This window comes from Salvelinus fontinalis, chromosome 9, assembly GCF_029448725.1.
Source record: "Salvelinus fontinalis isolate EN_2023a chromosome 9, ASM2944872v1, whole genome shotgun sequence".
Lineage (NCBI taxonomy): Eukaryota > Metazoa > Chordata > Actinopteri > Salmoniformes > Salmonidae > Salvelinus > Salvelinus fontinalis.
In genome coordinates, this window is record NC_074673.1 from 11,102,498 (window position 1) to 11,128,706 (window position 26,209).

The window sequence follows — 26,209 nt, forward strand, 5'->3', positions numbered from 1 at the left end:
AACTGACTTGTCTAGTTAAATAAAGGTTCAATTAAAAAGGCAAACGCAGTGTTTCATTGAAAGTTAATGTAATACTGGTGTACCGAAATGCAATAACGCTGTCGGTGTGTTTGACGCTAAATCCAGAGACTTCCAGGAATGCTTGCAAAACAGACCAAACTGACCAGGCCAGGGTTTGAGAAGAAAAATCTAAAGGCCTTTAGATTCGAGCCAGTGACTTAAATAGTTGAACATGTTATTACTCCAACCTCGTGGAAGTGACACTGACACATTTTTATATATTTTTTTCAAAAACAACTTTATATTGAAGGTGTCCTTTTTGATTTCAAATCTAATTTTATTCGTCACATACACATGGTTAGCAGATGTTAATGCCAGTGAAATGCTTGTGCTTCTAGTTCCGACTGCAGTAATATCTAACAAGTAATCTAACAAATTCACGATGACTACCTTATACACCCAAATGTGTATAAAGATTTGACGGCCTGCACATGTGCAGTTCTGCGCGAGATGACCGTTAGACCCGACAACGTGTTCCTACCATGAGTTTAGCTAGCCAACATTGCCTACAAGTGTGATCGAGGATTTCTGCTGGAGAAGCCGTTTTAGCATATCCTTCTTACTGTTTCTGACTGGATGGAGAACATAGGGAGGGTTTCACAACACGAATGTTTGAGAGCCTAGTCTCTAGTCAGAAATCACATTTATTTTGGACGATGGCAAATATGACCTTCATTCAAGACAGGAGAAACACATTGTTTCAGTTGGAAAAACATTGATAAACAACGGAAAACAATTCACACAATTAATATGCACGACTTGGTGAGGGCCAGTGCACGCTATTGGAGAAAGACACAGCTACCGACACAAACACATGAAGTCCATGTGGTAGCTAGTAGTCAGTCTCGCCATTTCAGATGTTAAAGAGTTATTGAGGGGTTATAGTATCCTGTTTTTAAAATGAGGAAGCAACCATTAACCGGGTTCCCTTTGTAATGGAACACTTTGTATGGAAAACCAAGTTGAAGCCATTATTCAATTTTGTCTTGCTTATGATAACCGCAAGCACAACATCCTTCAATTGAAATGGCATTAAACAAACGAAAGAGCCTACATCCCATTAAAAACTGTTCAGAAATGAAATTACAGAATTATTATATTGGAGCAGTAGAATTTATAAATCGGCATCCATAACTTCAATTACTTTTCAAGGACAAAATAGCCTAGAGAAAATGTCAGAATTTTGAGGTAGACTATTCCATGAATGAATTGCTCGTAGCAAATATTTAACCAACACTTTGAACTACTTTCTGCTTCAAGCAACAACCAGCTGTTTGACAGTTTGCTCTCTCTGCCGGACAGATTATCTATAGCAGGGGTCACCAACCTTTTCTGAGTAAAGATCACTTTCGCAGTAAAAAAGCAAGCCACGAACTACCGCTCCGATTTATTTTTATTTGTATTTATTTTTAACATTACTTAAATGTAATGTTTATTAGCGTAATAAGAACAGTTCTGCAGAAATGAGGTTTGTGCAGTAGCCCTTACGGCATACATTATCACAGCATATTGGCTATATGCCTGGCCTGCCAATATAGTGTTTCTCAGACCGTATTATATTTAAACACTTGAGCTTTGATAACAAAATAGCTCAGTTGGTGTAGCACTTGCGAGGCACAGCTGATCCATAAATTGAAATAATTCGCTTTTTTATTTTACTGGACTGATGGTACCTGCATCTGATGGGCATGGTGCTTTCAGGACAACTGGGAACTCAGGGTAAAAAGAGGTCAGATCATGCAGGCTGCACCCTCCTTCTCTACCCTCCTCTTCATCACCCGTGAGAGGGTGATACTCTTCTTGTCTCATTCCCTCCCCCTTTCCACCACACACCCTCCCCCTGTTTTTTTGTCCCACTCTCCATCCTCCCTCTCCACAGTGACATTCAGCTTACGGAGGATGCGGTGCACCGCTACCTGATCCGGAAGCCCATGACCACCAAGGACCTGCTGAAGAAGTTCCAGACCAATAGGACTGGCCAGAGCAGCGAATAAGGTACAAAGGAAAGTGTTATGCAACTGTGATTTGAGATGCAGCGTAAACTAGCTTCAATATCTGTCTCTAGAAATGGTTTGAAGTCAAGAGTACCTGTGGCATTCCTTTCAGGTCAAACAACTTACTCTTACAAGACATATAGGTTTATCCATGAATTAGGCAGATGTGAAGGTATCAATGAAAACATTCTGTGTAGATCTTGCCTGCTGACGATTTTGTATGAATTGGCGTATCTCCCCAGGCATCTTTTTCTAATTTAGAATTTCAAATGTTTTGTTTGTGTTAAGGCTGTCGCTTTCCTCATCCTCGGATGAGGTGAGGAGAGAAGGATCTTCTGACCAAAATGCGGGTTCAAGGAAATATGCCATCTTTATTTTTTATAACGAAAACTGATGACACGAAAACAAACACTTTCAAAACTTACAAAATAACAAAACGACGTAGAACGGAACCTGAACATAAACTCACATCACAAACGTAAACTCACGGACAGGAACGTTACATCGAAACACACGAACAGCCAAACAGTCCCGTAAGTGAAAACACATCGACAACGACGAAAGACATCACAGGAGACAATCACCCACAAACAAACAGTGAGAATGCCCTACCTAAATATGACTCTTGATTAGAGGAAAACGCAAACCACCTGCCTCTAATCAAGAGCCATACCAGGCAAACCAAAACCAACATAGAAACAAATAACATAGACTGCCCACCCAAAACTAACGCCCTGACCATAAACACATAAAAACAACATAAAACAGGTCAGGACTGTTACAGTACCCCCCCCTCAAGGTGCGAACGCCGGGCGCACCAGCACAAAGTCCAGGGGAGGGTCCGGGTGGGCAGTTGACCACGGTGGTGGTTCCGGCTCAGGACGCTGTCCCCACACCACCATAGTCACTCCCCTCTTCTGTCTACCCCTTCCACTGACCACCCTAAAACTACTTTCCCCAAAATAAACAGCCAGCACCGGGACAAGGGGCAGCACCGGGACAAGGGGTAGCACCGGGACAAGGGGCAGCACCGGAACAAGGGGCAGCACCAGGATAAGGACCAGCACCGGAATAAGGGGCAGCACCGGGACAAGGGGCAGCACCGGGACAAGGGGCAGCACCGGGACAATGGGTAGCACCGGGACAAGGGGCAGCACCAGGATAAGGACCAGCACCGGAATAAGGGGCAGCACCGGGACAAGGGGCAGCACCGGGACAAGGGGCAGCACCGGGACAAGGGGCAGCACCGGGACAAGGGGCAGCACCGGGACAAGGGGCAGCACCGGGACAAGGGGCAACACCGGGACAAGGGGCAGATCCCGGCTGAAGGACTCTGGCAGGTCCTGTTTGGACGGCTCTGGCAGGTCCTGGCTGGACGGCTCTGGCAGGTCCATGCAGGCTGACGGCTCTCGACACTCATGGCAGACTGACGGCTCTCTACGCTCATGGCAGGCTGACGGCTCTCGACACTCATGGCAGGCTGACGGCTCTCGACGCTCATGGCAGGCTGACGGCTCTCGACGCTCATGGCAGGCTGACGGCTCTCGACGCTCATGGCTCTCTGACGGCACTGGCTGCTCATGGCTCTCTGACGGCTCTGGCTGCTCATGGCTCTCTGACGGCTCTGGCTGCTCATGGCTCTCTGACGGCTCTGGCTGCTCATGGCTCGCTGGCGGCTCTGGCTGCTCATGGCTCGCTGGCGGCTCTGGCAGATCCTGTCTGGTTGGCGGCTCTGGCAGATCCTGTCTGGTTGGCGGCTCTGGCAGATCCTGTCTGGTTGGCGGCTCTGGCAGATCCTGTCTGGTTGGCGGCTCTGGCAGATCCTGTCTGGCGGGCGGCTCTAGCGGCTCCTGTCTGGCTGACGGCTCTAGCGGCTCCTGTCTGGCGGATGGCTCTGTAGGCTCATGGCAGACGGGCGGCTTTGCAGGCTCATGGCAGACGGGCGGCTTTGCAGGCTCCTGGCAGACGGATGACTCAGATGGCGCTGGGGAGACGGATGGCTCAGATGGCGCTGGGGAGACGGATGGCTCAGATGGCGCTGGGGAGACGGATGGCTCAGATGGCGCTGGGGAGACGGATGGCTCAGATGGCGCTGGGAAGACGGATGGCTCAGATGGCGCTGGGGAGACGGATAGCTCTGTAGGGAGGAGAAGGAGAGACAGCCTGGTGCGTGGTCTAGGCACCGGCTGCGCTGGAGAGGAGGAAACAGCAGGAGAGAGAACCCGGAGAGACAGCCTGGTACGGGGGGCTGCCACCGGAGGACTGGTACATGGAGGTGGCACCGGGTCTACCGGACCGTGAAGGAGGACACGTGCTCTTGAGCACCGAGCCTCCCCAACCCTACCAGGTTGAATGGACCCTGTAGCCCTGCCAGTGCGGCGAGGTGGAGTAGCCCGCACTGGGCTATGCAGGCGAACCGGGGACACCACCTGTAAGGCTGGTGCCATGTACACCGGCCCGAGGAGACGTACTGGAGACCAGATACGTTGGGCCGGCTTCATGGCACTCGGCTCGATGCCCAACCTAGCCCTCCCAGTGCGGCAAGGTGGAATAGCCCGCACTGGGCTAAGCACGCGTACTGGGGACACCGTGCGCTCTACCGCATAACACGGTCTCTTACCAGTACGACGCCTTCTACCTCCACGGTAAGCACGGGGAGTTTGCTCGGGTATCTTACCCGGCTTTGCCACACTCCTCGTGTGCCCCCCCCCAAGAAATTTTTTGGTCTGACTCACGGGCTCCCAACCGCGTCGTCGCGCTGCCTCCTCATACCAGCGCCGCTCAGCCTTCGCTGCTTCCAATTCCTCCTTTGGACGGCGATATTCCCCTGGTTGAGCCCAAGGTCCTCTACCGTCCAAGATCTCCTCCCAAGTCCAGAAGTTCTTGTTGCTCCGTCGAGCATTCCCATACCGCTTGGTCACTGTTTGATGGTGGGTGATTCTGTTAAGGCTGTCGCTTTCCTCATCCTCGGATGAGGTGAGGAGAGAAGGATCTTCTGACCAAAATGCGGGTTCAAGGAAATATGCCATCTTTATTTTTTATAACGAAAACTGATGACACGAAAACAAACACTTTCAAAACTTACAAAATAACAAAACGACGTAGAACGGAACCTGAACATAAACTCACATCACAAACGTAAACTCACGGACAGGAACGTTACATCGAAACACACGAACAGCCAAACAGTCCCGTAAGTGAAAACACATCGACAACGACGAAAGACATCACAGGAGACAATCACCCACAAACAAACAGTGAGAATGCCCTACCTAAATATGACTCTTGATTAGAGGAAAACGCAAACCACCTGCCTCTAATCAAGAGCCATACCAGGCAAACCAAAACCAACATAGAAACAAATAACATAGACTGCCCACCCAAAACTAACGCCCTGACCATAAACACATAAAAACAACATAAAACAGGTCAGGACTGTTACAGTTTGTTTGTCATTTCTAATAAAAACCCTGCTGATGCCGTGGCTGGTCTCCTGTTATGTTTCTGGTTGGTTTGCATGTTTAGAAGTAGAACACTGAACAGCGATGCCATACATACTTCTGCCAGAACATACTTCTGCCAGAAGTCTACTGTGCTATTGTCATGGAAAATTGCAAGATGATGTTATAATGCTTGTAAGATGATGTTATAATGCTTGTAAGATGATGTTATAATGCTTGTATTACATTATAATAGTTGTTACATTTGACAGAATAGAGTATTGTGTGTGTTCCACTGAGGATGGGCCTCTATGAGATAACACTGACAGAGGAGATTTATGATGTCTTTGGGTGATAAAACCTAAAGAGCATTCCAGATAACATGAGGTAATGGTTCTGTGCTATGAAGTACCAGGAACGAGATTAGAACCTCGCCTGAGGGACCAAACTGAACGATAATTTATAGCGAATGTTATTTGGTTAAGGGATACTCCTTTCTCAAGTAAAAGTCCCTTTGTGAAGAGTTCCTAAGATCTGTGGTTCGTCATGTAGGTTGAGAGGGGTGTATCTTTGCTATAAAAGATCTTTGTAATTTTCTGTAGTCACTCTCAATGGTTCATTATAGATAGTGAATTGTTGAAAGTCAAAGGTTATTGCAAAGCTTATTAATGATTTAGTTTAAGTATAACTCTGACTGGTGTGTAGTATGTAACTCTCCTCATTTGGTAAAGCAGAAATATGCCACCACACTATCCAGTGGATTAATTGGAAATCTACTTTGCAGCAACTGTTGACACCAATGTTTAACTACTTACTTGGATAATAGCAGTGTGTACTTACTTCAACGACAGTCTACTGTTGGCCTGAACTTCTTCATGCCATAGAGAAGTGGTTGTGTAGTCAGAAACTGGTAACTTATGTTAAACATAAGTCATGAGTCATTCATTGTTATTCAGCATGAAATGACAGGTGTAGGCTTATTAATGGTACACCTGCATCTTCCTCTCCTGAGGAGAATTGCTTAAGATGTGCCAAGTAGAGTAAAATATACTGATGGCACATCTGACCGTCTACTAATGGAGTGATTACTGGCAGATCCCAAATGATCTTGGTCTCCTCACTGTTATCGTCAAACGTCTTAAACAATTGAAACTGGTGTGTGACTCCTAAAAACCTGCTTCTTCCTATCCTGTTTCTACAGTTGATTGATTTTATTTTTTACAATGAGAAGGAGAGCGACTAGACTGGGTCATAACTCAATATTCGTGAGGAAGTTGACTTTATATTACAGTGTCTGATGGCTCTACATAGGTAGCCCTATTCTAGTTTATGTTTATCCCAGATAAATCACATTGGGGTGTCTATCTTCTTTTAATACAAACCCTTATCATGATATGCGGTGTCTCGACTGAGGCCAGTGAATGATGAGAAACAGTTGGCTCCAATGATTGGTTCCAGGCTACTTCCTTGTGCCATTCTAGATCAGTGTTGTTTTGTAGTGAGAAAACACATCATACATTATCACTCTCCTCAACGACTCTCACGCCTCATTCTTACATCAAGGAAAAGCCCTTTCTTTCATCTTCTTGTCAGTTTTGAATCACAAAGAGATCCTTCTCTTCAACTATATATTTTAAACATTAACCCCCTAGTGTCTAGTGGCGCACCGGTGCGTCAATCTAAGTAACATTCAAAAAATTGCCATCAAAATCTGCCAGTTTAAGCTAGAAATATATTTTTTTGCATGGGATGCATCTCAATCCACTGCATCCGGCTATATCGCCTTTCCACATGTGAGGAGAAAAGTGTCAGAGCTAAAGCATAGTTTTTCATTCCAGGAGACATCTTGGGAAAAAAATATTCCCTTTTCCCACATTTTGTTACTTTACAGCATTATTCTAAAATGGATTCAATAAATAAAAATTTACATCAATCTAACCACAATACCTCATAATGACAAAGCGAAAGGAAAAAAAAATGTGATTTTTTTTTTAGATATAAAAAATGTAAAAGTTTGGGGTCACTTAGAAATTTCCTTTTTTTTTAAAGAAAAACGTATTTTTTGTCCATTAAAATGACATCAAATTGATCAGAAATACAGTGTAGACATTGTTACTGTTGTAAATGACTATTGTAGCTGGAAATAGCAGATTTTTTTAATGGAATATCTACATAGACTTACAGAGGCCAATTATCAGCAACCATCACTCCTGTGTTCCAATGGCACGTTGCGTTAGCTAATCCAAGTTTATCATTTTAAAAGCCTAATTGATCATTAGAAAACCCTTTTGCAATTAAGTTAGCACAGTTAAAAACTGTTGTCTTGATTAAAGAAACAATGAAACTGGCCTTCTTTAGACTAGGTGAGTATCTGGAGCATCAGCATTTGTGGGTTCGATTACAGGCTCAAAATGGCCAGAAACAAAGATCTTTCTTCTGAAACTTGTCAGTCTATTCTTGTTCTGAGAAATGAAGGGTATTCCATGCGAGAAATTACCAAGAAACTGAAGATCTCGTACAACGCTATCCAAATCTATGTAGATATTCCATAAAAAAATCTGCCGTTTCCAGCTACAATAGTCATTTATAACATTAACAATGTCTACACTGTATTTCTAATCAAGTTGATGTTATTGTAATGGACAAAATATTTGTTTTCTTTCAAATATATGGATATTTCTAAGTGACCCCAAACTTTTGAATGGTAATGTATGTACATATAAACTAAGCAAAAAAAGGAACGTCCCATTTTTAGGACCCTGTCTTTCAAAGATAATTCGTAAAAATCTATTAATTAACATGCTCCTGTGGAACGGTCATTAAGACACTAACAGCTTACAGACGGTAGGCAATTAAGGTCACAGTTATAAAAACTTAGGACACTAAAGAGGCCTTTCTACTGACTCTCAAAAACATCAAAAGAAAGATGCCCAGGGTCCCTGCTCATCTGCGTGAACGTGCCTTATGCATGCTGCAAAGAGGCATGAGGACTGCAGATGTGGCCAGGGTAATAAATTGCAATGTCAGTACTGTGAGAAGCCTAAGACAGCACTACAGGGAGACAGGATAGACAGCTGATCGTCCTCGCAGTGGCAGACCACGTGTATCAACACCTGCACAGCATTGGTACATCCGAACATCACACCTGCGGGACAGGTACAGGATGGCAACAACATCTGCCCGAGTTACACCAGGAACACACAATCCCTCCATCAGTGTTCAGACTGTCCGCAATAGGCTGAGAGAGGCTGGACTGAGGGCTTACAGGCCTGTTGAAAGGCAGGTCTTCACCAGACACCAGCGGCAACAACGTCGCCTATGGGCACAAACCCACCATCGCTGGACAAGACAGGACTGGCAAAAAGTGCTCTTCACTGACAATTCGCGTATTTGTCTCACCAGGCGTGATGGTCAGATTCGCGTTTATCGTCAAAGGAATGAGCGTTACACCGAGGCCTGTACTCTGGAGCGGGATCAATTCTGAGGGGGAGGGTCCATCATGGTCTGGAGCGGTCTGTCACAACGTCATCGGACTGAGCTTGTTGTCATTGCAGGCAATCAACGCTGTGCGTTACAGGGAAGACATCCTCCTCCCTCATGTGGTACCCTTCCTGCAGCCTCATCCTGACATGAACCTCCGCATGACGATGCCACCAGCCATACTGCTTGTTCTGAGCATGATTTCCTGCAAGACAGGAATGTCAGTGTTCTGCCATGGCCAGCGAAGAGCCCGGATCTCAATCCCATTGAGAAGTCTGGGACCTGTTGGATCGGAGAGCTAGGGCCAATCCCCCCAGAAATGTCCGGGAACTTGCAGGTGCCTTGGTGGAAGAGTGGGGTAACATCTCACAGCAAGAACTGGCAAATCTGGTGCAGTCCACGAGGAGGAGATGCACTGCAGTACTTAATGCAGCTGGTGGCCACACCAGATACTGACTGTTACTTTTGATTTTGACCCCCCCCTACTTTGTTCAGGGACACATTATTCCATTTCTGTTAGTCACATGTCTGTGGAACTTCTTCAGTTTATGTCTCAGTTGTTGAATCTTGTTATGTTAATAAAAATATTTACACATGTTAAGTTTGCTGAAAATAACCGTAGTTGACCGTGAGAGGATGTTTCTTTTTTGCTGAGTTTATATGCAGTACCAGTCAAAAGTTTGGACACACCTACTCATTCAAGTGTTTTCTTGAGTGTGAATAATCTGTTGTCCGTCCTTATGTGCTTGGTGTGAGTGAAATGCCTAGTTTGTGGGGAGATAAGCGAATTGAGGATTGGTTATTTGGTCTGAGGGCTGAGAGCCGTTGTAAGTGGATTTTTGATAAGGAGGAGGACAAGGAACAGTGTAATATTAAAGGCATTAGGTTGGAATACTATAAAATTAAATTAAATTGAAGTGAGAACAGAAGGAAGGGAGTTTTGTCATATTTTAGGAAAAGGTGGGGTTTTATTAGGTAATGGCCCAAATGGTGGAATATAACGTTGGGAGTAGGACAGAAGTTATTTGAATAAAAGGTTGAACACATTTGTTAGTGACACTTTCCTACCATAGTACAGTATAGGAAATGTACAACCCTTAGTATACCAGTAAAATTATTACAAGGAAATTGAGTTCTGTTGAGATTTGTGAATAATATATTATTGTTACTCTACACCCTTAAGATATAATATTAGGAATTGAAGTCTATCATGCGGTTGTATCTGTGAGGCCCATGTGTGAAATATATTTGAGTTTAGTAGAACCATTTTTGATAGCCTGGACTAAGTGAGAGTAGAATCAGGATTACAGTATCACCCCCTGTTGTTTAACACACACTGAAAGGAGATACACCCACTTTAGGATAACCCTATAGAAATTGGAAAACACATTACACGCAGACTATCTAAATAAAAACCGGTGCACCATGGCAGTCAAATCAGAATGAGGAGATAAGAGCAATGAAGCCTGTCACGCCTGTTGAATATATGCAAAATAAGTTTCCCGCTGTGGAATTTACTTTCACTTTTAAGAAGTTTCGTGTCTGGACAGAGATGGCAGGAGATAATAGATATCCACTGGATGGTTCATTCAACAATACTAGGTTGGATTTAGTCAAGGAGATGTCACAAACCGGCTCGAAGCCCGTAACAAAAAGGGAGACAACGTGTAGATAAGGAATAACAAAATATATTTATTAACTAAGGTAACCTATATACAAATAAACAATAGTGTGTCTGCATGGAGAGAGTCTCCCAATGAATGTGGAACAGGTCTATTTATCCTGGGACACCCGGCCCAGGTGTTTCCCATGCCGCTGACGACCCTCCCGGCTCCGCCCACCGGCATCCTAATAAGGAAACAAGAGCAAAGAGAGAGAATACGGCAGACAGAGAGGGAGGGTCGTCACAGAGATAATTCAGACAAGAAAAATTGACAAAAAGAAGGGGATGAAGAAAAGTACCCTCATATCAGAAACTGTTATAGGAATGATGATGCTGGAAGGACAGATCTTCATGAACAAGGCTACCGTGACCAAACTAAAGCTGGAGAGAACAATAGAGTGTGGGAGGAAAGAAATGAGTCAGGACAGAGGCAGAACAGGAGTACTCAAACATGGCCCACCGCCGTATGAGAATCATGCCAAAGGACCCCCAGGTGACTACACAGATCTACCCTCTCATACCACTGGCAGAATAAAATGGAGAAGCAACCACATTTATCCTCAAGGGGACTCTGATGAAGGAGGTGGATGACACAACAGCAGCAACAAGCGGCATGAGAACAATTGAAACAAACGTAACTACTAAAGAAGTCCTGGCAGAGGAAGAGGAAACTTTGCTAATGCACATCCTGGAGTGTACTACCCACCATGGCAACAATATGCTCCTCAGCCACAGTACCACTCACCCGGAGCTGGAAATGTTTCCCCGGGGCCACCTATGCCCTATGGACAAGGAGGACAAGTTAATGACAGAGGACAGCCATGGCCAACAGGAAATCAGAACAACAACAGTTCTTATTTCCCTCAGAATCAACAACGAAGGCGCCCGACTCCCCTGCTCCAGTGCGAATTCAATGATGGAAGAGAAGAGCCAATGGTTACTCTTAATGTTAACGGACATGACCTACAATTTCTAATAGACACTGGAGATCACTGTTCCTGTTTAGGAAAACCTGGACAAGTTGTTGGAGCTTCCCTGAGCAAATCATCAGTAACAGAACAGGGGCATCGGGACAGCCCAGGAATGTGTACTGGACAAAGACTTGTTTGATGAACCTCTGCTTGACTCTGACATGGTGCTGTTCGTTGATGGTTCTGCTTATATAGATCAAAGCACAGGGAAGAAACATGTAGAATTTGCTGTAATAGATGTGGAAGGTGATATTGAGGTTATACAGCTCCTACCAGAACATTTATAGCCTAACAGGCAGATTTATTAGCTCTGAAAACAGTTTGTGAATTGTAAGGGAAGGGAAGGGAAGGCCCTTACTGTCTACTCAGACTCAGCATATGGAGGAGGAGAAGATTTCGGCTCAATGGTTTTGCCCAAATTTGAATCGGCACGTAAAACAGTTAATTTATCATTGTGTGACATGTTTATAATATAACATAAACAAGGGAACTCCACTGCAACCAGGGAAGTTCCCCACTCCAAAATGACCTTTTTGTCCACCTTGCTATGGATTTCATAGACATGGTAGAGCGAAAAGAAAGGGATTACCCCTTGTCCTCATGAAAATGCGCAGCAGCTTTAACAAAGGTATTGTGTGGACACCTTATGAGGTGTTAACAAGACAACCCATGAACACACCAGGTGTTCGAGACCTATGACTGACCAATAGATAGACATAACTGAGACACAGTGTGATCACCTAGAGTACATGAAAGAACTAACATCTATTGTCAGTTTTCTCAAATCTCACACTAGGAAAGCAACAGAACCAATCCCAGGGGAGGATCCAGATGCTCTGACCATCTGCGTAGGAGACTGGGTGAAACTACGAGTCCATAAAAGAAAATAGAACCAGCCAAGATGGATGGGACCCTTCAGGTGACCATGGCAGCACTGCAATCCGGGTAGCGGAAAGGTCTGGATGGCACCATCTCTCCCATTGCATGCTTCTCCCAGGTTGGCAACCGTCCTGCTTGGAGGACACAGAGGAGGAAAGAGGCTGAGATCCACCGATGAGGAGGGGCCAGAGGAGAAACGGGGAAGACCACAGCCAGAGGGCCGAGACCAAAGGCCAGAAGAACCAACCGAGGGTTCAGCCACAGAACCTGAAGAGACATCAGATGTCAATGTCACCATCATACACACACATTATGGTTGTGAAACAAGAAAATCGCAACCATGGAAACACACATGCAGGGTATTTATTGCTCTCCAAATCCTACTCATTACCCTTTATGAATGGGGATATGGTGAACAATAAATGGGTGAAAGCAGTGACATACATAGGATTACAGGGGAAGGGGAACACATCTGGCACACGGGTAATGATTTTCCTGAAACCCACCTCCACAGTCTCTCTGTGGGGAACCCAGGCAGTACCAATTGGAAAGAATGATTTTGGATGTGGATTACTCCATTTTATGCAAAGGAACAATACCAGGGTTCGACAAAGAAACAGCAATTATACTATTCCGATGTTGGTGACTATGGGGAAGGAAGCAGCATGGGAAAGTGGATAATCCAATTAAACAACAGGTAATAGTTCAGATGCAGCTGAATAATTTAAGGAGGGTGGGCCCAATGAGACCAAATGGCCAAGGTGGAAGAAGGTTCCTAGTGTACAACCAGGTAACATTTCCCAGCTGATTAAATGCATAGGTACAATGGGGGGAGTATCTGACGGGTAGTAGATGTTGTGTTGACAGGAGTAAAACCCACAATAACTCTCCCTGCTTGTATCTGAGGCTCAGGGAATGTGGATGTAGGAAACACCACTAATTGCCTTTATTACACAGGCCTAAAAACGGATACCAGTAGTTTTGATGTGCTTGATGGGCAACAATTGATAACCATGTTGAACATGTCCAACATAGGCAAAGGCATGGGGACACCTCCAGATCCTCTCTGGATCTGTGGGGGTAATGGCTACATGTTCCTCCCCATGGGATGGAAAGGGTGTTGTTATTTGGGGAAAACTGAACTGACAGCAGCAACAATACCTGCTTCTGAGCTGCTGAACAGTTCACTGCAAATTAGTTTCAGATTGAATGGCAGGGCTAAAAGAGCAGTGGCTCAAAATAATGAGTCTTATGGACATGTGCTGTCTCAGGTGGAGTTGGCAGCCCTAGTAATCTTTCCAGGTGCAGTTGTAGTAATGGGCAAGTGGGTTAACAATCTAACCTACTCCATGCAGTCTTTTACTAATCTGACCGTACAGGGTTTTACTCAGTTATCACTTGATGTGCAGAATTTGAAGGCAGTAGTGACCAGACACGAAATGGCACTCGATTACATATTGGCTAAAGACAGAGGGCCGTCAGGACCCTTGGAATAGACACTGATGATTACTGTGTCATGCTGCTCCCTGACTCCTCTTGTCAGGTATGCGTAAATGGCTGTATGGGAGTCAGGCGCAGGAGAGCAGATATTGGGGCGCAAACGGAGCCTTTTATTTAGGCGAACCAAAAACACAGCACAACGAACACGAAATACAATACGGGTTGACATAACCCAGCGCAACCAGTCTAACGTGCGCATACAATAAACAATCCCACACAAAGACATGGGGGGAACAGAGGGTTAAATACACAACAAGTGATTGAGGGGATTGAAACCAAGTGTGAGGAAAACAAGACACAACAAATGGAAAATGAAAAGTGGATCGATGATGGCTAGAAGACCGTCGACTGCCGAGCGCCCCCCGAACAAGGAGAGGAACCGACTTCGGCGGAAGTCGTGACACCTCTGATAATATGACAAACATCATTAGTAACCTGGTTAAATTAGAAGGTACTCTGGGTAAAGCTGACAACACCATCTTTGACCAAATTGGAAACTATTTCAATGGTGCATTTGGAAACATGCTGGGTAAAGTGATGATGTTCCTGTCTGCCATGATTGTTCCGCTTCTGGTAGGGTTATTGTGTTTTGATGTTGCTTTCTGTATAGTAAGGTGCTTGGCTAAAAAGACTGTTCAATCAATCAATCAAGTTTATTTTATATAACCCATCGTAGATCAGCTAATATCTCGAAGTGCTGTACAGAAACCCAGCCTAAAACCCCAAACAGCTAGTAATGCAGGTGTAGAAGCACGGTGGCTAGGAAAAACTCCCTAGAAAGGCCAAAACCTAGGAAGAAACGTAGAGAGGAACCAGGCTATGAGGGGTGGCCAGTCCTCTTCTGACTGTGCCGGGTGGAGATTATAACAGAACTATGCCAAGATGTTCAAAAATGTTCATAAGTGACAAGCATGGTCAAATAATAATCATGAATAATTTTCAGTTGGCTTTCATAGCCGATCATTAAGAGTTGAAAAACAACAGGTCTGGGACAGGTGGCGGTTCCATAACCGCAGGCAGAACAGCTGAAACCGTAACAGCAGCAAGCCCAGGCGGACTGAGGACAGCAAGGAGCCACCACGCCCGGCAGTTCCGACGTATGGTCCCAGGGCTCAGGTCCTCCGAGAGAAAGAAAGAGAGAAGGAGAAAATTAGAGAGAGCCAAGATTTTCAAAATGTTCATAAATGACAAGCATGGTCAAATAATAATCAGGAATAAATCTCAGTTGGCTTTTCATAGCCGATCATTAAGAGTTGAAAACAGCAGGTCTGGGACAGGTAGGGGTTGTTGAACATTTGAACATTTGGGGATCATGGTACTGCAAACTCAGACTGTTGAATTGAGTCTCTAAATAATTGGAATGACCCAGGTCTTGATGTGGTATCAGCTTATCTTGAAGATGACTCAGATGGTGAGGAATATACTTTTGTCTGAGACTCTGGGTGAGTCTCAAAGGGGGGAATTAAGAGTTAACCTTTCTAGGACACACGTTCCGCTAGCGGAACCCCCCCACAACATTCTGCTGAAAAGGCAGCGCGGGAAATTCAAAAATATATTTTTTAAATATGTAACTTTCACACATTAACAAGTCCAATACAGCAAATGAAAGATAAACATCTTGTTAATCTACCCATCGTGTCCGATTTAAAAAATGCTTTACAGCGAAAACACAACATATGATTATGTTAGATCACCACCAAGTTCAAAAAACACACAGCCATTTTCTCAGCCAAAGATAGGAGTCACAAAAACAGAAATAGAGATAAAATGAATCACTAACCTTTGATGATCTTCATCAGATGACACTCATAGGACATCATGTTACACAATACATGTATTTTTTGTTCGATAATGTGCATATTTATATCCAAAAATCTTAGTTTACATTGGCGCCATGTTCAGAAATGCCTCCAAAATATCTGGAGAAATTGCAGAGGGCCACGTCAAATAACAGAAATACTCATCATACACTGATGAAAGATACATGTTTTACATATAATTAAAGATACACTTGTTCTTAATGCAACCGCTGTGTCAGATTTCAAAAAAACTTTACGGAAAAAGCACACCATGCAATAATCTGAGACGGCGCTCAAATATAAATAACATTTCTTCGCCATGTTGGAGTCAACAGAGATACGAAATTACATCATAAATATTCCCTTACCTTTGATGATCTTCATCAGAATGCATTCCCAGGAATCCTAGTTCGACAATAAATTGTTGTTTTGTTCGATAATGTCAATTATTTATGTCCAAATAGCTGCTTTTGCTAGCGCGTTTAGTACATATCCAAACGCTCGCGCAAATGACGCATAACATCGGACGAAAACTTCAAAAAGTTATATTACAATTCGAATAAACTGGTCAAACATAGTAGAGAATCAATCTTCAGGATATTGTTATGATATATATCCAATAACGTTCCAACCGGAGCATTCCTTCATGTCTGTAAAAGTTATGGAACGCAAGCCGATATCATGAGAAATGCGCATGACCAGGAAATGGCAATCTGCCAGACCACTGACTGAAACACCTCCCATCCGGTCCCACATCACATTATACACTTCATTCAATGTTCTACTGACTGTTGACATCTAGTGGAAGGCGTAGGAAGTGCAAACAAATCCATATCTTCCTGGGATTTGAATAGGCGATGAGTAGAAAAAACACCAGCCTCAGAATTTCCACTTCCTGTTTGGAAGATTGCCTGCTATATGAGTTCTGTTATACTCACAGACATAATTCAAATTGTTTTAGAAACTTCAGAGTGTTTTCTATCCAATAGTAATAATAACATGCAAATATTAGCATCTGGGACAGAGTAGAAGGCAGTTCACTATGGGCACGCAATTCATCCAAAGTGAAAATGCCTATCCCTAACCCTTAGTATACCAGTAAAACTATTACGAATAAGTTCTGTAGAAATGTTCATAAAAAAGTTATTTTGTGGAAGAAAAGGAGGCACAGGGGAAAAGGAACCATATTTCGGTAATCCAACCAGTTGAAAATATGCATTGGTACTTAATGAATATGATGTCAGTTTGGTTGTCATCTGAGACATTCTTATTAATGATAGGATGACATAAACTGTATCCTGGAAAGTCTACACATTATAGTTATCAGATTCACATGGAATTGTTGTGCAATTTAAATGTTTAAATATGAAACTATTTGCGAAAAGATTAAATGGAATTTTAGCTTCCAAATGAGAGAATTGGGTTTTCATAGGGGTAAAGCTCTGCTCACTCAGTGGCCCGCCCATGTGAAGAGACATTAGTTGTAAACTATGAAACATGCCCTCTCTCCTACCACTATATAAAGCCCTTGATGAAAATGTAACCTCCTGTTCCGAGGACGTGAGGACGACGGTCCCATGTTAAAAGGACTAAGATGTCAACTACAGAACTAAGCCAACCTCAGCGTGAGCTTTGGTTGCGAATGGTATGAACTTTGAACTCTTATTCACTACAGAAGTAATACCTCCTAGCCGTTGAGTTAGCAGCGGCCGCTGTAAACATGGGCTAGGAAAGGAGGGACGACTGATCCAGTCTAACACACAACGACAATACTACAATGTATCCAGTTTACCACCAGAGACATTCTTCCGAGGACAGGAAGATCTCTGTTGGGCAACACGACCTTCCATCTACAACCAACCTATTGAGGCGCAGCTCAGAGTAAATATTTATTGCATGTTCCTTTTCCAAATGGGCGGTTATTTAGAATGCATAATATTCTGTATTTACGATAGCGTAGCTTCTCCCTTTGTTCTTCAGTACTCCCGCGCTTTCATTCAAGCCCAACCCCCTCTCTTTGTGTAACCAGCCGTCATACCGGTTCCGTCCCCCAGGGTCGTTTTCTTGTAGGACATAATTAGTAATCAAAGTATGATCCAGTCTGTGTATATGCAATTCTGTGTGATTAGTTAGGTATTTAGTAAATAAATAATTAAACCAAAGTTTGTATTGCTGATTCAACTTGTTAGCCAGGGTTCGTGAAGATAACCAAGAATTCTACGATGTTCAGATGAGACTGAAACAAGGTGACAAATTAATATTGACTGCTATTGATGTAAAAGATTACTAGGTCTTTAAGAGTTTATTCGGAAGATAACAGCTCTATAAACATTCTTTCGTTGTGCCCCGACTTTCTAGTTAATTACATTTACATGATTAGCTTAATCAGGTAATATTAATTACAGAGAAATTATTTTATAGAATAGCATGTCATATCACTTAATCCGGCATAGCCAAAGACACGACAGTGTTCTAATTTCCCATTGGCCATGGCTGTCCTCTGTCATTAGCAAAGTTTCATCTTCCTCTGCCAGGCCCAAAGTTTCCTTTCCCCCTGTTGTAACCTTTTCCATTTCCCCCACACTGCGAACTCACATACCCCAACTTCCCACAGGTCCAGCATTGAGTGTGTGTCCAGTCACGAGGGGCTCTGGCGGGCCCATATCCTTTTCCAGTCCATGGTTGTGGGTCTATGGTTGTGGTGAGCCTGTAGAAACAACTTGACCAGATATCTAGGGTCTTCCAGTCTGTTCCTTTTTGTAGAGTGCATTGGGGTGGCGAGGGAAAACTCCCTCAAGGAGCTGTGCCTCCTTTTCTTCCACAAAATAACTTTTTATGAACATTTCTACAGAACTTCTTCGTAACAGTTTTACTGGTATGTTAAGGGTTGTACATTTCCAATACTGTCCTATGGTAGGTAAGTGTCACTAACAAATACGGTCAACCTTTTATTCAAATAACTTCTGTCCTACTCCTAACTGTTTTTCCACCATTGGGCCATTACTGGGTTGGGTTGGCGCCCCCCCTTGATTTGTGCTGTGGTGGAGATCTTTGTGGGCTATACTCAGCCTTGTCTCAGGATGGTAAGTTGGTGTTTGAAGATATCCCTCTAGTGGTGTGGGGGCTGTGCTTTGGCAAAGTGGGTGGGGTTATATCCTGCCTGTTTGGCCCTGTCCGGGGGTATCATCGGATGGGGCCACAGGGTCTCCTGACCCCTCCTGTCTCAGCCTCCAGTATTTATGCTGCAGTAGTTTATGTGTCGGGGGGCTAGGTTCAGTTGGTTATATCTGGAGTACTTCTCCTGTCTTATCCGGTGTCCTGTGTGAATTTAAGTATGCTCTCTCTAATTCTCTCCTTCTCTCTTTCTTTCTCTCTCTCGGAGGACCTAGGACCATGCGTCAGGACTACCGGGCATGATGACTCCTTGCTGTCCCCAGTCCACCTGGCCTTGCTGCTGTTCCAGTTTCAACTGTTCTGCCTGCGGCTATGGAACCCTGACCTGTCCACCGGACGTGCTACCTGTCCCAGACCTGCTGTTTTCAACTCTCTAGAGACCGCAGGAGCGGTAGAGATACTCTTAATGATCGGCTATGAAAAGCCAACTGACATTTACTCCTGATTATTATTTGACCATGCTGGTCATTTATGAACATTTGAACATCTTGGCCATGTTCTGTTATAATCTCCACCCGGCACAGCCAGAAGAGGACTGGCCACCCCTCATAGCCTGGTTCCTCTCTAGGTTTCTTCCTAGGTTTTGGCCTTTCTAGGGAGTTTTTCCTAGCCGCCGTGCTTCTACACCTGCATTGCTTGCTGTTTGGGGTTTTAGGCTGGGTTTCTGTACAGCACTTCGAGATATTAGCTGATGTACGAAGGGCTATATAAAATAAACTTGATTTGATTTGATTACCCAATAAACCCTGCCATAATCCACAGACAAACAAACAATGAAACATACAAAGCACTATACATAAACAACTCAACTCATTCACTTGGTAAATTTCCCACATAATTACCACTATTCATAACCAACTCAACTCATTCACTGGGTACCTCTACAAAAATACAAAATAACTAGTATTCAGTAATAGTCGCGGCTTTACTAGCCAAAATAAAATTGATGATTAACACTGAATCACCTCTTCAAAACCAAAAGTAATGATCACTGCATTACCTCCCAATATATAATGAATAATTATCACTGAATCACCTCTTCAAAACCAAAAGTAATGATCACTGCATTACCTCCCAATATATAATGGATAATTATCACTGAATCACCTCTTCAAACAATCATTTCATTCATCATATATTGACATCATGCATTTCACCAATAGCCGTTATTTCTCCAAACTAAAACCTGACTATGTCATATTCAAAGTGTATGTCTATATTTTAGAGTGAGTGAAGTGCCACTTACTTGTTAGAGGGGAACCACACCAGTAAATGCCATTTAAATACAGACTTAGATAGGTGTCTGCTTACCTTATTTAATTTAGAGCTCTGGCACCATGGTGTGGAATCTCCTCCTCCATGGTGTGGAATCTCCTCGGGGTTGACACTCACTCCCGGCAAGCTCGCCAAATGTTGGGGTTCGTTTCCTTGTTCCTTGTCAATCATTGACTCATTGGTGAAATTAGCATTATGACAATATCTTTAATTAAATCATTCAAAAACCTGTATTAATGCAATTGCAGACAGAAGTTGACATCAGGAACATAATGCATGTTTCTGAGTAAGTTCTGCAAAATATAAAAGGTCCCAAGTTATTTTATTAAACCCAAAGTCCAGCCCTTGTGTTGTCACTGCATACGTCATTACCTTCTGCTTTTCAGACCAAGCCCATTCATACACAGCTATATAAACTTGCAAGAGAGATGCAATAGTTCCAGTGTTTTATAAGTTCTAGGCAATAAATGTTCACTCCCCAAAGTTGATTTATTGTGTAATGTTTGACTAGTCTCTTATCTCCTATACTCCCCTGCAGAGTTCTGTATGAGTCACACATTTCTCAGAGGGGTCTCTTTATGAGAGGCAGAGAGACCAGAAAACAACTGTGGAACAATACTAAATCTCTATAATGAATATACACTGCTCAAAAAAATAAAGGGAACACTTAAACAACACAATGTAACTCCAAGTCAATCACACTTCTGGGAAATCAAACTGTCCACATAGGAAGCAACACTGATTGACAAAAAATGTCACATGCTGTTGTGCAAATGGAATAGACAAAAGGTGGAAATTATAGGCAATTAGCAAGACACCCCCAATAAAGGAGTGGTTCTGCAGGTGGTGACCACCGACCACTTCTCAGTTCCTATGCTTCCTGGCTGATGTTTTGGTCACTTTTGAATGCTGGCGGTGCTTTCACTCTAGTGGTAGCATGAGACGGAGTCTACAACCCACACAAGTGGCTCAAGTAGTGCAGCTCATCCAGGATGGCACATCAATGGCACACCAGCCTCCCGGGTGGCGCAGTGGTCTAGGGCACTGCATCGCAGTGCTAGCTGTGCCACCAGAGTCTCTGGGTTCGCACCCAGGCTCTGTCGCAGCCGGCCGCAACCGGGAGGTCTGTGGGGCGACGCACAATTGGCATAGCGTCGTCCGGGTTAGGGAGGGTTTGGCCGGTAGGGATATCCTTGTCTCAGTATGTAAAATGTAATAAAATGTATGCACTCTACTGTAAGTCGCTCTGGATAAGAGCGTCTGCTAAATGACTAAAATGTAAATGCGAGCTGTGGCAAGAAGGTTTGCTGTGTCTGTCAGCGTAGTGTCCAGAGCACGGAGGTGTTACCAGGAGACAGGCCAGTACATCAGTAGACGTGGAGGAGGCCGAAGGAGGGCAACAACCCAGCAGCAGGACCGCTACCTCCGCCTTTGTGCAAGGAGGAGCACTGCCAGAGCCCTGCAAAATGACCTCCAGCAGGCCACAAATGTGCATGTGTCTGCTCAAACGGTCAGAAACAGACTCCATAAGGGTGGTATGAGGGCCTGACGTCCACAGGTGGGGGTTGTGCTTACAGCCCAACACCGTGCAGGACGTTTGGCATTTGCCAGAGAACACCAAGAGTGGCAAATTCGCCACTGGCGCCCTGTGCTCTTCACAGATGAAAGCAGGTTCACACTGAGCACATGAGCACATGTGACAGACGTGACAGAGTCTGGAGACGCCGTGGAGAACGTTCTGCTGCCTGCAACATCCTCCAGCATGACCGGTTTGGCGGTGGGTCAGTCATGGTGTTCTCTGGCAAATGCCAAACGTCCTGCACGGTGTTGGGCTGTAAGCACAACCCCCACCTGTGGACGTCAGGCCCTCATACCACCCTCATGGAGTCTGTTTCTGCCTGCTGGAGGTCATTTTGCAGGGCTCTGGCAGTGCTCCTCCTTGCACAAAGGCGGAGGTAGCTGTCCTGCTGCTGGGTTGTTGCCCTCCTACGGCCTCTTCCACTTCTCCTGATGTACTGGCCTGTCTCCTGGTAGCGCCTCCGTGCTCTGGACACTACGCTGACAGACACAGCAAACCTTCTTGCCACAGCTCGCATTGATGTGCCATCCTGGATGAGCTGCACTACCTGAGACACTTGTGTGGGTTGTCGACTCTGTCTCATGCTACCACTTGAGTGAAAGCACCGCCAGCATTCAAAAGTGACCAAAACATCAGCCAGGAAGCATAGGAACTGAGAAGTGGTCTGTGGTCACCACCTGCAGAACCACTCCTTTATTGGGGGTGTCTTGCTAATTGCCTATAATTTCCACCTTTTGTCTATTCCATTTCCTTTTGTCTATTCCAACGATGTGAAATTTTTTGTAAATCAGTGTTTTTATTTTACCATTATTTTACCAGGTAAGTTGACTGAGAACACGTTCTCATTTGCAGCAACGACCTGGGGAATAGTTACAGGGGAGAGGAGAGGGATGAATGAGCCAATTGTAAACTGGTGATTCTTAGGTGACCATGATGGTTTGAGGGCCAGATTGGGAATTTAGCCAGGACACCGGGTTTAACACCCCTACTCTTACGATAAGTGCCATGGGATCTTTAATGACCTCAGAGAGTCAGGACACCCGTTTAACGTCCCATCCAAAAGACAGTACCCTACACAGGGCTGTCTCCCCAATCACTATAGTTTATCACCCTATAACTGTTTATTTATTTATTTTAATGTAACCTTTATTTAACCAGGTAGGCTAGTTGAGAACAAGTTCTCATTTACAACTGCGACCTGGATGAAAGGAGGGCGGGGTCGTATAGCCCCTCCCCTTCTATTAATACAACATAAGCATAATCAATTAATTATTATAATACATCAAACATTTGGTACAGCCCCTATCATGACCCCTAGGTGAACTCCTGACAGTGTCCTTTAGTGGTGGTTTCTTTACAGCAATTCGAACATGAAGGCCTGATTCACGCAATCTCCTCTGAACAGTTGATGTTGGGATGTGTCTGTTACTTGAACTCTGTGAAGCATTTATTTGGGCTGCAATCTGAGGTGCAGTTAATTCTAATTAACTTATCCTCTGCAGCAGAGGTAACTCTGGGTCTTCCTTTCCTGTGGTGGTCCTCATGAGAGCCAGTTTCATCATAGTGCTTCATGGTTTTTGTCACTGCACTTGTAAACTTGTAAAGTTTTTGAAATGTTCCGTATTGACTGACCTTCATGTCTTAAAGAAATTATGGACTGTTGTTTCTCTTTGCTTATTTGAGCTGTTCTTACCATAATATGGACTTGGTCTTTTACCAAATAGGGCTATCTTCTGTATACCACCTCTACCTTGTCACAACACAACTGATTGGCTCAAATGCATTAAGAAGGAAATAATTCCACAAATTAACTTTTAACATTGCTAATTGAAATGCATTTCAGGTGACTACCTCATGAAGCTGGTTGAGATAATGCCAAGAGTGCACAAAGCTGTCCTTAATGCAAAGGGTGGCTACTTTGAAGAATCTCAAATATTAAATATATTTAGATGTGTTTAAAATGTTTTGGTCACTACATGATTCCATATGTGTTATTTCAAAGTTGTGATGTCTTCACTATTATTCTAAAATTCTAAAATAGAGAACAACCCTTGAATGAGTAGGTGTGCCCAAACTTTTGACTGGTACTGTATATATATATATATCTCCTATATAAAGTAGGTGATGCTTAGGCCTAACTCCAGAGAGATAGAGATATGCCAGTGGCATGCTACAACACCGATATGCATTTATTTATGTCAGATGGCTACTGCGCCTGCTATACAGGTATAGACGTACAGGAGCCTACTTTGTTAATTTTCAATCTGAATATTTTGTATAAAAATAAGCATTATATTGTTAGATTATAAGAGTAACTCTAGAAGGTCTGAAACAGACTTCCTCACCTCAAGTTCAACTGTCAGTTAGAGCACTGGGGCGCACTCCTTTCATATAATAGGCCTGCAGTAGCTAATAATAGCCACACCATTCTAAACCTTCACAAATGTTTAAAAACTTTATTAGGGTAATATCAAAAGTAAGTCAAGCCATTGATTATAGGGAAAATACCATCAGAAGAGCGAATGTAAACCATGGTAAAAAAAAAACACACCCCTCTGTGACAAATAGAAAACCACACAACCCTCCCCAAAGCAAAAAAAAAAAGTTGGACAACAATCCCCTATTTTGGACCACCCCTCCCCGAGTACAATTCCCTCCCCCAGATCATTATCAGTTTAGATGAAGGCAAGGACACAAGAGAAGGAAGGCACAGTAGTAGTATTGGGACGTAGCCCTAGTCTTTTTCATTAAACAATCAGAGTTCACTGTCTCTATCTTCATTGGTCTTCATGTTCGGGCTATGTCGTAGTTGTGCACGAACCAATCACAGGTCTTCTTGATACCTATAGGGGTGGAGAGACAGTCAGTCATCTATGGATACTGTGCATTTTGGAAGAGTGGTTTAATTACCATGAAGGTTACTTTCATCATAATCATAAAATGACCAAAATATGGATAGGTATCAAATGCCATGCAGTAAATGTCTGTGTACAAGGCAACTAATTCCAAATACAATATTGAGTTACAATATCAGTGTTTTGACCTCTGACCTTCAGAGAGTGGCGTGAAGGTGAAGTCAGGGAGGTAGCGTCGCAGCTTGGCGTTGCTGGCCGTCTTCTTCATCTGACCGTCTGACTTGCTGGTGTCAAACTGATACCATAGGTCAAAGGTCACGACAGGCAAAGCACAGGGGGATTACATAGTTACAGCGCAATGGATATTGAGGTTAGCCAACCCAAGTCGGCTTTTAACTGTACGTCTGTCAGTCCAACAGGTGTAATGAACCTCTAGATGTGGTTGCTGGTGTTGTACTAAGGATTCTACTAGATTGGCTCCAGACACAGATCTAAGGTCAAATTTGAATATTCCCTCGTAATGGTTAAGGTTAGGATTTGGGGAGGATATGCTGATCCTAGGTCTGTGCCTAGGGACAACTCCTATCAGGCGTACACAGCCCTATGGAAGGATACAACTATTTGACCTTTGAAGTCCAGGGCATCTGCAATCATCTCTACAGCGTCCTTGATGGGGAGCTCCTCCTCCTCCCCCACTGTGAGAGACAAGTGTCAAAGGAGATTGGTCCAGTTGCATACTGTACACACACACACATTGACTGATCACACACACACACCATGTTGGACTCACCAGAGAGAATGATGGGGTCAATCTCATCATACTCTCGCAGCACCCAGAGGAACAGACGTGCTACATCCTGAGAAAACACACACACAGATTTAACGCACACACACATCTGACATGCACACACACAGTCACACACACAGAGTAATTCACTAAACATACCAGAGAGTAGATAAATTGCCTCCTGGGTGTTCCGGAGCCCCACACATATAGAGGGGTTCCCTCCTCTGTTAGAAGGAGAGCAGAAGTAAAAAGTAAGTAAGTAAAAAGTAAGTAAGTAAAAAGTAAGTAAGTAAAAAGTAAGTAAGTAAAAAGTAAGTAAGTAAAAAGTAAGTAAGTAAAAAGTGTCTGTCTGTCTGTCTGTCTGTCTGTCTGTCTGTCTGTCTGTCTGTCTGTCTGTCTGTCTGTCTGTCTGTCTGTCTGTCTGTCTGTCTGTCTGTCTGTCTGTCTGTCTGTCTGTCTGTCTAAGTAGTGTGAGTGTTACTTACTTTTAGCAGCATATGTCTTATGCATGAGTGCCGAGAGCACGTGACCATTTTCAAAGTTAAAGTTGTCATAGGGACCATACACGTTAGTGGGGATTACGGCGGTGTAGCGACGCCCATGCTGTGCAAAGTATCCCCTGTAGTCAATCAAGTCCACACACACACACACACACACAATCATGGTTAGAACAGTTAAAGATCCACTCCGGCTTTTTCTTTTACTTTTCTGTTGTGAAACGATATTCCAAGTATACATACAGTAAAAGGTACA

General features: G+C 43.9%; 1 protein-coding gene and 1 long non-coding RNA gene across 5 annotated transcripts in view; one reads left to right on the forward strand and one right to left on the reverse strand.

Annotated features, from left to right (window-relative positions):
• Positions 1-26,209, forward strand: part of LOC129862059 (uncharacterized) — a 33,923-nt gene that overhangs the window by 1,316 nt on the left and 6,398 nt on the right. The window contains exons 2-3 of one of the 3 annotated variants that reach the window (XR_008760716.1): positions 1,940-2,055; positions 12,405-20,723. This is a non-coding gene — a long non-coding RNA (uncharacterized LOC129862059). Of the gene's footprint in view, positions 1-1,939; positions 2,056-12,404; positions 20,724-26,209 lie in introns of those variants that run through there. The other 2 variants (XR_008760715.1, XR_008760714.1) reach the window with 2 other exon arrangements.
• The window catches only part of LOC129862056 (GDP-L-fucose synthase-like), a 29,989-nt gene continuing 28,036 nt past the window's right edge, over positions 24,257-26,209 (reverse strand). For both annotated transcript variants that reach the window (XM_055933389.1, XM_055933388.1), the window contains 6 exons: positions 25,942-26,075; positions 25,616-25,680; positions 25,460-25,526; positions 25,285-25,364; positions 24,865-24,964; positions 24,257-24,657 (listed from right to left, as the gene is read on the reverse strand). In XM_055933389.1, coding sequence (XP_055789364.1) covers positions 24,602-24,657; positions 24,865-24,964; positions 25,285-25,364; positions 25,460-25,526; positions 25,616-25,680; positions 25,942-26,075 — 502 coding nt within the window. In that variant the 3' untranslated portion in view covers positions 24,257-24,601. The remainder of the gene's footprint in view (positions 24,658-24,864; positions 24,965-25,284; positions 25,365-25,459; positions 25,527-25,615; positions 25,681-25,941; positions 26,076-26,209) is intronic.